Source organism: Leucopleurus acutus (assembly GCF_964270905.1).
Source record: "Leucopleurus acutus genome assembly, chromosome: 8".
In the NCBI taxonomy this organism is placed as follows: Eukaryota; Metazoa; Chordata; class Mammalia; order Artiodactyla; family Delphinidae; genus Leucopleurus; species Leucopleurus acutus.
In genome coordinates, this window is record NC_139151.1 from 102,010,186 (window position 1) to 102,022,296 (window position 12,111).

The following is a 12,111-nucleotide window of genomic DNA, read 5'->3' on the forward strand; positions in this document are numbered from 1 at the left end:
ATGGAGCTTCTGCGTTGTAAGAGTTCTTTGGATGGAGAGGCTGGTTATCTTAGAAAAAAGATTTGGGATCAGGTGCGAGCTTCAAAGCCTCTCCTGAGATCTCAAGAAACCAAAACCTATACATTAGAAGCTTTATTCCGTTCGTAATTTTTATTCCATACATTTTCCTTCCGCTCTCCTTTCTCAAGTTTGGAAGAATTCTTTAAAAGATAAAAATAAAAAGTCTGCCTATCTCAGAGGGGCTAATAAAGAGAGGTAAGGATGGTTTGATCCACGCTAGGCCTGATCGGGCAGAGATCGGGGGTGGGGAGTGGTAAGAGACAGCATGGGCACCAAGCGTGGAGCGGCAGGAGCAGGACCAGGGCCTCCTCTGCACACTTGGCTCCGCACCTGGAGCATGTGCTCCTCTGTGCAAACCCTTCCCTGCACCAGAGAGGCCCTTCCCCTGGGCCCCATTTTAACACCATGGTCCCTGGCTTGTCCTCCCCGACAAGGTGTCCGATCCCCACTGCTCCTCCCGGCCCTCCAAACGTGGCCCCCAATCACCCACACTTCTATTTGTAGCAGGCTCCCCAGGTGCTTCCACCCACCCCCTGTGGGGCCTCCTGGACACGGACACCACCCAACTGGACTCTCCACAGACGAACAGAATATGAAAGAAGGAAGGGGGTGGAAGGCTATGGTGGGGAAAGGGTGTATAATGGAGAGTCAGCAAAAGGAAATTAAAGTGAATATAGGTCTTCTTTCAAGGTGACTCTAAAACATGGAAAGGGAACAAACCAAGTGTCCCACGACAGATGGGTAGATAAACAAAAGGTGGTCTATCCATATAATGGAACGTTATTCAGCTGTGAAACAGGAAGGAAATGCCATCACATGCTACAACGTGGATGAACCCTGGGGACGTTATGCTAAGTGACATAAGCCTCACACAAAAGGACAAATATTGTGTGATTCCACATATAGGAGGTCCCTAGAGTAGGCAATTCATAGACAGAAAGTGGGATGGTGGTAAACAGGGGCTGGGGGACGGGGAGTTAGTATTTATGTGGACAGAATTTCAGTTTGGGAAGATGAAAACATTCTGGAGATGGAAGGTGGGGATAGTTACACAACAATGTGAATGCCCTTAATGCCACTGAACTGTGCACTTAAACATGATTAAAATGGTAAATTTTATGTTATGTATAAATTACCACAATAAAATTTAGAAACGTGGGAAGGTCAAAGAGAGCTTTGTTGGAGTGACTGTCCCAAGTCTGTGCTGGTGTACACGAACAAATGTGGGCCATCAGAAATGGTCGGGGCTTCCCTGGCGGCACAGTGGTTGAGAGTCCGCCTGCCGACGCAGGGGACGCGGGTTCGTGCCCCGGTCCAGGAGGATCCCACATGCCGCAGAGCGGCTGGGCCCGTGAGCCATGGCCGCTGAGCCTGCGCGTCCGGAGCCTGCACTCCGCAACGGGAGAGGCCACAGCAGTGAGAGGCCCGCGTACTGCAAAAAAAAAAAAAAAAGAACTGGTCAAAGTGACCCAAGGACTAGCCAGGGCTGGTGTGTGGGCTCTGGAAATCGAGCGAGGCTAAGGAGACCACTTCCTGAAGACAGAGAAGAGCGGAAGGCCCTGGGGTTCTATGCAAGGCCTGAGCAGATTTCCAACCTAGAGAGTTATAGATCCCCTGTGTGGAAACCCTGGGAGGCAACAAGTGCTCTGTGAAGACTCCCTGGTACCATCATGACACAAAACAAGGGGACGAAGCCATTTACCGCAAAGCCTGGGGAAGCCTCATTTCCCTGAGGAAAGGAGAGGAAGAAACAAGCAAGCCCACGAGAGGCCAACACCTCCGGGAGCCATGGCAGCCCCTTCCTCCCTGTGTGTGCGGGGACGCTCACTCCACCCAGACATGAAGCCCTGTGCAGCGACAGCTGGGGGAGCATGAAAATTTAGCTGACGTTGATAAGAGCTTAAATTGGATAATGTGTCAGTTCTCATTTATATCAATTCTTTCTCTATGTCCAGCAAGATGGAGAAGAGTAAAGAGAAATAGGCAGAAAACAGAAAGAGGATGGGAAAGGAAGACTGAAAAAGAAGAGCAGAGGAGGGGTGGCAAGAAGCAGCAGACGATTCAAGAACAGCACCTGCCCGGCCCCAGTGCCCTCCGCCTCGCTGCTTTACTGTGCAAGAACCTCACCACGCGGAGCGTGGTGTTTACTGTCTGTCTCCCCACTGGAACACGAGCTCTGGGACAGCCAAGACTCCAGCTCAGCACTGCCCCATCCCAGCACCCTGGACAGCACCTGGCGCACAGTAGGTGCTTGCTAAATATTCAAGTGAATTAATAAAGAAGTTTGAATGAATTTAGATAGAAGGGAGGCAAGGTTGGGAATTTTTTTTAAGAGAACAAGATAGGGACTTCCTGGTGGTCCAGTGGTTAAGAATCTGCCTTCCAGTGCAGGGGACGCGAGTTTGATCCCCGCTCAGAGAACTAAGATCCCACACGCCACAGGACAACTAAGCCCGTGCACCACAACTACAGAGCCCATGCACCTTGGAGCCCACACGCCACAACTAGAGAGAAGCATGCACACAGCAAATAAGACCCGACGCGGCCAAAAATAAATAAACGTTTTAAAAAGACAGAGAGAGAGAGAAGGGGATAGCCACTGTGTTGCGCACTGCACTAACGCCGGTACAGGTGTCCTGTTGATTTTCCCTCCTGAGCACCCCAGTTTAATGATCCTTTTATAAAGAAGGAAACTGAGGCTGCAGGGGGTTGAGGGACGGCCTAGAGTCACACGCGCAGGAAGTGGGAGCATGAGGTGTGCGCCCGGGTCCGACTGACTCCATTCTTTCCACCGAGGCACCACGCAACAGGGACAACAGAGGGGCTGGGAGGGCCAGGGGAGGGCGGGAGGAGAACAGCCAAAGACACCGTCAGGGTGGGTGGAGAGGGGCGGGCAGGGGAAAGGGGAAGGTCCAGAGGCCTCTGACCTTTGCGCCCGTCCCTCTGGAAGTCCACATGGCACCACTCGCCGTCATTGACCTTGCGGCTGGACGCCCGCAGCTTGATGCCCCCAGACCCCATGTCCAGCAGAAGGTAGAGGTAGCCGTCCAACAGCTCCATGGCAAAGTAGTCAGCCCGCGGGGCAGCACCGTGGCCGCCGGCCCCAGCCCCGGCCCGCCGGCCCTGGCTGAAGAGCAGCAGCCCGTTGGGCTCAGTGGTGCGGAAGTCTAGCGAGATCGAGCCGGTGCGCTTGGCGCTCCAGTGCGGCAGCGCCACAAAGGCCTCAGGGCTCTCGAAGGTCACAGGGTCCAGGGCAGCCACATCCTCACAGCGGAAAGATAGGTCCCCCTGCAGCTTCATCTTGGGGTCTCCTTCCTTTGCCAGGCGGGACAGCTCCAGCTTGAAGTCATTATTCTTATACACCACCTGCAGCAAGGGGTGGGGGTGGGATGAAGAAGAGGAAGCAGTTTAGGGCCTGGCCACTCCTGCCCGGCGGCATGGGCCCCTGCCACCCAGCCCCGGGGCCGCACTCCACACCCCAGACCGCTGTTCTAGAGCTGCACAAGCAGAGGCTGCGAGCAGCACCTCCCTCGCCCCACCTATTTCTCTGTCCTGTCTCCCTGCCCAGCACAAGCACGGCGGCCCTCGGGGCTGCTGAATTGCAGTTCGTAATAACCGCAGGACAATCGCCACTGACGTTTGGTTGACATTTACGCTCTCATCTGCTCCTCACAGCCGCCTTGAGAAGTAGGTACTGACCACTCGTTTTACAGACGAGGAAACTAAGAGTCAGACAGGTCAAGGGACCTGGCCAAGGTCATGGAGCTAGTGAGTGGGCCTTAAACACAGGTCTTTAGCGTTCACGTCCACCACTCTTGCCTCTGTACACAGCTGCCTCGAGGGTCCTCCGAGAGGACGGGGGCCTTTGGGGCTCAAGGAGGCAAGAGAGAAGCCGGAGTCAATGGGCCTTAGGTTTTGAAGAGAGATCTCCCACCACTGACCAGAAGGAACAGAGGCCCCAGGCAGCTGGCCGGTCAGACCGAATCACACTGCAGACAGGGTTCCCGGGCTACCCCTGGCCCCCTCCTGGCCCTACTCACATCCTTGAGGCAGCCCATGAAGTTGTTGCTGACGGGCGAGCCCGGCAGGTCCGCCGTGTTGGGGCTGCCCCCAATGTAGAAGAAGTCGTCAGAGCCCAGCATGGTGTAATCCTCCTGCGTGTAGCCTGTGGTGGTCAGGATCCCGTCCACGGAGATGGTCACCTGCCCAGCCCAGGGAGGGAGGGGGAGAGACAAGGAGACAACCGGCATCAACCCCCTGGGAAGAGCCTCGGGCTGGGCAAGGGAGGGGCCGGGGGGCAGCAGGGGAGGGGGACCCCCCCATTTTTATGTCTGCTTGTCTCAGAGGAGGAACAGTGGGGGTGTGGGGGGGGAAGTGGGGGAAGGAGGCAGCACAAGATTTGATGGTTTCAGGGTGGGCTAAGGCCCAGCTCGGCAGGCAGAGGCCTGAAGCGCGCTCGAAGTGCTCACTGTGAACAGCACCAAGAAGTGGCTCCGGACGGGAGTGGGAGCTTCGGGAGGGGCCCCAGCAGGGCAGGATGCAAGTGGCGCCCTCGATTCTCTCCTCTTGAAGGGGTCTCTGGACCCCCATGTGACTTCAGAGCATCTTTCATAAACAAGGCAGAGAACACCCATTCTCCTGGGGTGCTGGAGGCTTGGACTCCCCTGCAGCTCTCCCTGCAGGGCGTGGAGGAGTCCTTTCAGTCTTAGCCAGGAGGGAGGTGGACAACAGCAAGGGCATGAGGAACAGGAACCCAGATATTCCTGGGGAGACTTGGAACTTCCTGGGGGACACATAGCACCCTTCAGGGCTGAGTCCCACCAGCACCCCCCTAACTGGTCCTAGCCCCCTTGCTGAGTCTGTCTCTTTACTCTCCAAGTCACTCCCTTGTCCCCCAAGGAGAGGGCAGCCGTTGGCCTATTCATCAGTCTGTCTGATTCATTCACCACCACCATCATCGGGGCCAGAGTAAGGAACAGAGGGGGACAGGCTAACCTCATGTTACCTTGACTCTGGGCTGAGAAGTCAGGCAAGAAAGCAAGATGGGTAGGGATGGGGGCATACCTGGTGCTCTGAGGAGGTGAAAGGGGCTCAGTAGTGGCCTGGAGAAGGCTGAAGTGACCTTGGGGGGCAGTGACAATACAGGGAACTCCTGATTCCCTGCTCCCCAGACAAATGTCCACCTAAGCCCTGAAAAGTCTAGCCGTAGGAGCATCCCACACCCAGCCAGGTTGTGGGGAAGAGCCGAGGCCAGGGGACCATAAGCCCCCGCTCTCTGGAGGCTGTGGATTAGGAGGGTCAGGCTCCTGCAGCGGTGATCAGGAAGCTGACTGGCGGTGAACCCGACACTGTGCTTCTGCAGGCCACAGCTCACCCCAATCCCACACTCCAAACATGCCTCGGCACCCCCTTTTTGGGCCAAGTCTGGAGACTGGGGCCTTCTAATCGCAGCCCGTGATGTCCTCCCCACATCAGTCCATACCCACATGCCACCAGCCATCTTCCAGTGACTGGTCGCCAGGGTTCCACTGTTGCAGGGCCGCAGAGTGGGTGTTAGGAACACCTAAGGGACATGGGCAGAATGGGGCCAAGGGGAACGTCCCTCACAGACCCCTCGAGTCCCCCTCATGCTGGGCTGGAGCCTCACAGTGAGAGGGGAGGGGCCGAAGGGGCCCCCTCCTGGGAGCCATCAAATCTTGTGCTGGGGGGACTAGGTTCAAGGACAGAGGTAAGGGGGCGTCTTTGTGGAAGCGGGCACTTTGAGGCTTTTGGGTCTTGTTTTGAGGGGAGGGTTGGTCATTATTGTTTATTTCTTCTTCCCTCCACCCCACCCGAGGCTAGGAAGTGGAGATCTGGGTGGAAAAGGGAAGGGTCAAAGTATTAGTCACAAAAACATGCAGACAAGATTAGAACAGGCAGAAGGGGGCTGGAGAAAGGGCAGAAGGGGGCTGGGACACAGAGATGGGGGTAAGACAGGGAGGCAGGGGGAAGGGGCCTCCATCCTGCCCTCCATCTCCACTCCCGGGGCTGCACTGAGAGACCAGGAACTGGGCCACTATTAGTTCCTGAGCCTGTGTCTGGTCACCCCAGCTAGAGAGTCAGCTCCTGAAGGCCGGGCCCCTGGCCTGATGTGTCCTTGTAACCCTACTAATCCCAGCACAGTCCAGGGGACACGTCTCCATCATTAAAATGAATGTCAAGTCACCTTGTGACCCAGGGCCACACTTGGCTCTCACTTGCCTGTGTCCCATCTATGAACCCAGCGCCTCGGGGGCCTTTGGTGGACAGAATCTCAGTCCTCCAAGACTGCTCTGATGGGATGACCCTGCTCCTGTGCATGAGGAGGGCCCTCCCAGCTCCAAAGCTCCCCCAGAAGAGGCTCTTCCTCGCTCTGTATATACGTCGGCCTACCAGCAGCCTGAGCCACTCAGGTGTCTTCCCTCCCCAGCCCCAGAGGCCAGGGCACCAGCTACCGGCATCTTCCTCACCCTATGGGCCCTCTTCCGCCAGTCCATTCAGCCAGCTCACCTGCCTTCGCCCTCAGAGTTAGAAGGACCTGACTTGGGGGGGACCCTCCTCAACTCCCCTCCAGACTGGGCACAGATCTGACCTTGCCCGCCATGGCTTTACGCAAATCACCACCACGTGGTGCCCCCATTGGGAAAGGGCTGACTTAATCCCTTTTGTATCTGTCCCTATTTTAGAGCCACCCCGGCCCAGGGGGTGGGAAGAGGGTAGCAGGAGGCAGGGTAACACAGGGTGCACAGAGGAAGGGGGGGTGGTCAGCCTGGCGGTGGGGGAAGAAGAGAGAGAAAGGGGGAGACGGGCACTGGGTAGAAAGGAAGCCAAGGGTCGGGGGAATGGAGGAAGGTCTCTGGGGAAGGCAAGGAGGGAGATGACTGAGATTAGTAAAACCCGACTGTTCCCTCAGACAAATCAAAGTCCAGACACAAAAATGGCAGGTTCGTTAGTAAAAGCAGGAAACAGGGGAATAATTCCCCCGGTCCCCCTCCACCCCAGGGGTTCATGATGCCCCTGCCCCCCAATCCCCCCGCGCAGCTTCTGGAAGGGGTGGGGACGGCAGGGGAAGAGGGCAGAGCGGGGGCATGCGACACAGAACAGCCACCACAGCTAGGATGCGTGCAGGTTAGAGGGCCAGGGTGGGGGGGCCTGGCCCAGCAGGACAGGCGAGAGAAAGGCAGCCACAGGTGGGAAGGCATGCGGGACCGGGGGGCATTGGGAAGAGCCGAGATGGAGGCGAAAGAGCTGTAGGGGTGCAGGAAGGAGAAGCTTCCTTTCAACGGAGGAAGGGAGAGGAGCCACCACTAGAACAGAGACATGTACAGATTGAGAAAGAAAGGGATGGGACATTAGACTCAGACCTTCCTCCCCAGAGGGTGACCCAGACACTCATTCCCACCACCCATTCACCACTGATCACTGATCACCGACCCCAGACACGCCTGCTCACACACCACGTCTTACTGAAGGCAGTGGGAGGGAGTCTTGACAGGCTCATTTCCAAGCAGAATCCTTTTTTGTCATCAGAACCACGGCTAGCACCCCAAGACACAGCAGGTACCCTGCACCCAACCCACACCAATCCACGCAACACAGACAGGCTGGGCCCTGAGTGGGGCTGAGTAGGACAAGAGGAATGAGCCACAGCTCTGCCCTGGAAGAGCCACGGCCAGCCAGGGATGAGGGGAAGGAGCCAGGAGACTCAGGAGCCCAGCGCCCAACCTCCACTGTTCCCCGGGCATGGGGCGGGTGGCTAGAGGTGGCTGCAGGGGCAGCCTATGACCTGGGTGGGCTCTTAACCCTCCCTACTGGCCCCACCTCTCTTCTGCTCTGCTCCGCTCCTCTCCCCCTTAGGCAGGCTGCTAGGATGTGAAACCAGGTCTTGGCCACAAATCCACTCGGGCATTCCATGCCCACCGCACCCCTGGAGGAAAGGCTATGGAAGAGGAAAATACCCCTCTGACATCATCCAGAGCCTTTCCCAGCTCCCTGCTACCATCACAGGGTTGCTGACCTTCCTGGGAGGGGGATTATTTGGGGGAGAATAAGACTGTTTTTAACCTGTAGGTAGGCTAGATGGGCTTTGGGGAGTCATGACACCCCTTGGCATTGTATGCAAACGGCTTCAATGGGCTTCTTTCTCCTGTGAGAGTCCACTGCTGCCACCAAATTCTCAGAAGGTTCCTGAGCCAAAGACGGGTAAGGACAACTAGTTTAGGAAGAAGGTCCTGGCCTGCCCTTAGGACTGTGGACGTGGGAGCATGAGGGCATGAGGACGGAGGACAGCCGAGGGAGTGTGTGCAGCCCTGTTACATGTTTGGGGTGGGGAGAAGCTGCAGAGAGAAACAGGTTGGAAAGACACACCAGGAAGATGACCTAACCAGCAGTGATAGCCTCACGGTGAATCCTGATGACTGGATTTAATAAAGTTTGGGAACAGAAACTTCAGGTCACAAATCCTGAGTTCTCCTGTGGCCTTTACCATCTTCCAGAACAATCTCATTTTACATCTCTGACTCTCATCTGTAAAAGGGGTTTAACAACTTCCATCACTCCTGCTTCTCCCAGGCTTACTATGAGGATCAAATGAGATCAATAAAGTGAAAGCACTGAACTCTTCCACTACTTGCTATATGACCCCAGGCCTTCTTGGGCCTCAGTTTCCCCATCTGTTAACTGGGAATAATCTCTGCCTGCTGCCTGCAATCTAGGCATTCATCGAGTTTAAATGATATTCAAAAGATGAGAGCTATTTAGAAGAAGCAAAGCCTCCAGTGTCACGAGCAGAGAACACTTCTTTCAGCCTGACCACACCTGACCCAAACCTCTCCACTGGTTGGCCTTTTTGATCCGGATCCACCCTCTCCCCCAAGGAGGAATACTCAAATAACAAAAAGAGTCCATATAAAGAAGTTAGTAAAAATAAATACAAAACCAACCGGAGTCCAGCTGAGGAATGCCCGGGAATCAGAGCAGGTTGAACCCTGTCTCTTTGGGTGCCCGGTTGTCTGACTCCATTCTTGGCTGAAAGTGCTGATCCCTGGGACAGGTATCTGAGGGTTTATGAGGCAACTCAGGCCACCCATGGGCACCAGCTCTGGTTGTCAAGCAGTGATGCTCATGCTAGAAAGCGTGGACTTTGGAGACTTAGAAATTCACAGGGACTTTCCTGGCAAGGGCTGAAACCAGACAGGGTTGTTTGCTTCTTGACCAACTTAACCAAGTCATTCCATCCTCCCCAGGCCCGATTCCTGGGGCATTCTGGGGTTTCATGTAGTTATTTTGGGACTGATTCCCAAGCAAGGACGGTAATGGGATCTCCAATGGGGCCAGATATGCTGTATTCTCCAGGGTTTGCTATGAGAAGGGAATTGCGTCTTTACAAAACATCCCTGCTCTGGAAACACGGAGATAATCAGTTAACATCTCATAAAGCTTAATAAAATTATAATTCCCTTTACAGAATACACACGCTTTCACTTCCATTCCCCTTCCTGATCTTCACACTGACCCCATGACATAGGCAATGCAGGTATATCAGCAGCTCATTTGGTAGCTGAGAAAACAGCTTTAGCCCCAGTTCACACAGCTTTTAACTGAACTGAGACTAGAAGGAAGGGGAGGTCTGTAGGGCCCTGATTCTCAGATGGTATCCCCAGGGGTTGGCTTTATCTTGCCTCCCTTCTGTCCCTGAAGTCACAGTTCAGCTGTCTAGTGAAGCTCTGTAAAGAAAGAGTTCTAAATGCCCAGCTCCTAACAGGTACTCAGTGGCCTGGCCTGAGGTGTGGGCAGCAGTGAACTCCTAGCAGCAGCAGCTAGAGAACAAGGCCCGTGGAGGAGCCGTGCTGGGACCACCACATGGCTCCACCTAAACACTGGGACGACAGAGTGGCCAAATGAGGTCTTGGACTGGGGAGGGCTAGGCTGGCCGTGGCCACGGGCACTAGCTCAGGACAGGGCAAAGGACGGGACCACCACAGGTCTGTGGGTGCAGGGAAACACAGACCTGCAAGAGTATCAGGACAGGCCAGATGTGGCCTCAGAGGTACATCCTCCTGGGGAGGTGGGGGAGCCACTCAGACAGGAAGCCTCGGCTCTCATGCTTCCCTCCTCTGCAGCCAGGCAGCTATGCAGACCTGGGAGGCTGGGAAGGCCAGGCAGCTGCCCCAAGCAGCGTGGGCCCCATGGGAGCAGACACGTCCAACTGCAGGGTCCCCAGCCTGGTGCTCAGTCACTCTGCATTATTAATAGGCGATGACTAACTGCCTGCTGCCGCAGAGCCAGGACCGGGCAGGCAGGAGGGAATCCCGGGGGATGGCGCACAGCAGGGCCTGCAGGCATACGCTCCAAGGGGAGGCGAGGAGTAAAGGGCCGCCCTCAGCTCCTCCCCTGCTCCTGCCCTCCCTGTCCCCACAGCCCACCCCCTAAGAGCCCTCACCAGCTCAGAAGCACACAGTCACGCAGCCCCCGGCTCACACCAGCATTTACACTTGTAGAATCACCAGCAGAGAATCACAAACACACAGTACAGTCTCCCACTAACGCCCCCTAAATGTCACACCAACATTTACACACAGTCGCACCCACACACCAACACACACCAGCTGTGTCTACACAGACACCCACACCAACACTCACCGGGACTGAGCCCAACCCAAACAGAGGAGCTTGGCGACAAGTACCCCGACTTCACCCCAGCTGGGCCTCCTCCTCTCACCCCCTCAACAGGGAAGGGAACCAACCCCGGTCAGAGGCCATGCGGGACAGGCAGGGGGCAGACAGGGGACAGGAGATGGAAGGGAAGGAAGGAAGACAGTGTGAGACACAGTGTTAGTCAGAGCAGCAGAGTGGTGGGGGAACTGGACACTGTCCCTGGTGGGGGGAAAAGACCATTCATGCCATGCAAGATGTCGGGGGAGACGGAACCAGGACCCCTCAAGACTGAGAAGTGAGGGAGGGGATGCCGCTTCTTCCCTGGCAGCCAGCATGGGGCAGCTCCTAAACTGGTATGAATGGTGATTTGAAGGAGCTCTGGACCGGCCCCAGATGGCTCTGCATCCCCCAAGGCCACCTCCCTCGCTGCAGCCTGTGGAGCTGGCTGCCACTGGAGGCCTCACCCCCAGCCCCCTCCCCCAACTCAAGGGGCCTGTCCGGGAGCTGACAGTCAGCAGAGCGTAGCATGTCATGGGATGGTGTTTTCCATGGATTTTCAGGAGATCAAGAAAGAAGCTAAATCAAAGAAAAGAAACAAGGGGCAGGGCAGGGGAGAAAAGGAAAATAAAGCAATAAAGTAAGCAGCCTGGCATCGGGGCTGGTCTAACCAGAGCCGATGAACATGGGGACTGCCCCAGGTCTCTCTGGCCAGGAATCTGAATTCAGAAGTGGGGGGTTAGGGCAGGGACAGACCAAATTCCTCGATTTCCATTTGCTTTTGGATTTGAGTTTGAACCAAAAAGAAAAAAAAGAAAGAAAGAAAGAAAAGGGAAAGAGGAAAACTAAAAGAGAGAAGCAAAATCTAAAGATTGTCCAGGACGCAGAAAACAATAGGAAGAGCAAAACAACCAAAACCAGACGGGGAAAGGAAACGAAAGAGGCAGAATCGAACAGTTAAAAAACCCACGGCAAACCAAACGGTAAGACAATTAGAGTGATATCTACCAGATAATGCAGTTTGTTTACCATAGCGTGTCCAATGCCTGCGTGCTTCACCGGAGATATGGGGGAAGGGGGTGGGGTGGGGTCAAAGAAAACAACAAAGACAACAACAAAAGAACAGAACGAAAAGAAAAGAAAAAGAAAATGACCAACTGTGAAACTCAAGGAAGGAGGAAAAATATATATCCGTATATGTTTGGTTGTTCAGACCCTCCCACCTTAAGCTCAGCTGAAGTATTTTGTTTAAAGAAAATTAAATTATAATGGGAGGGAGAAATAAAACACACACAAAAATTAAATCCCTTCTCCCAATCCCCTCCCCCCCAACCCTCCTCTGGATTCCTCTCCCCGCCATCATCCCCTCCGGGAGGAGCC

General features: G+C 55.2%; 1 protein-coding gene across 12 annotated transcripts in view; it reads right to left on the reverse strand.

Moving 5' to 3' along the window:
• Nucleotides 1-12,111, reverse strand: part of NRXN2 (neurexin 2) — a gene marked incomplete at its 5' end in the record, with an annotated part of 99,204 nt that overhangs the window by 55,193 nt on the left and 31,900 nt on the right. For 6 of the 12 annotated variants that reach the window (XM_082845293.1, XM_082845296.1, XM_082845298.1 and 3 more), the window contains 3 exons: nucleotides 2,988-3,426; nucleotides 4,101-4,262; nucleotides 11,761-11,784. In XM_082845293.1, the coding sequence (XP_082701419.1) occupies nucleotides 2,988-3,426; nucleotides 4,101-4,262; nucleotides 11,761-11,784 (625 nt within the window). Of the gene's footprint in view, nucleotides 1-2,987; nucleotides 3,427-4,100; nucleotides 4,263-11,739; nucleotides 11,785-12,111 lie in introns of all 12 variants that reach the window. The other 6 variants (XM_082845294.1, XM_082845285.1, XM_082845287.1 and 3 more) reach the window with 2 other exon arrangements.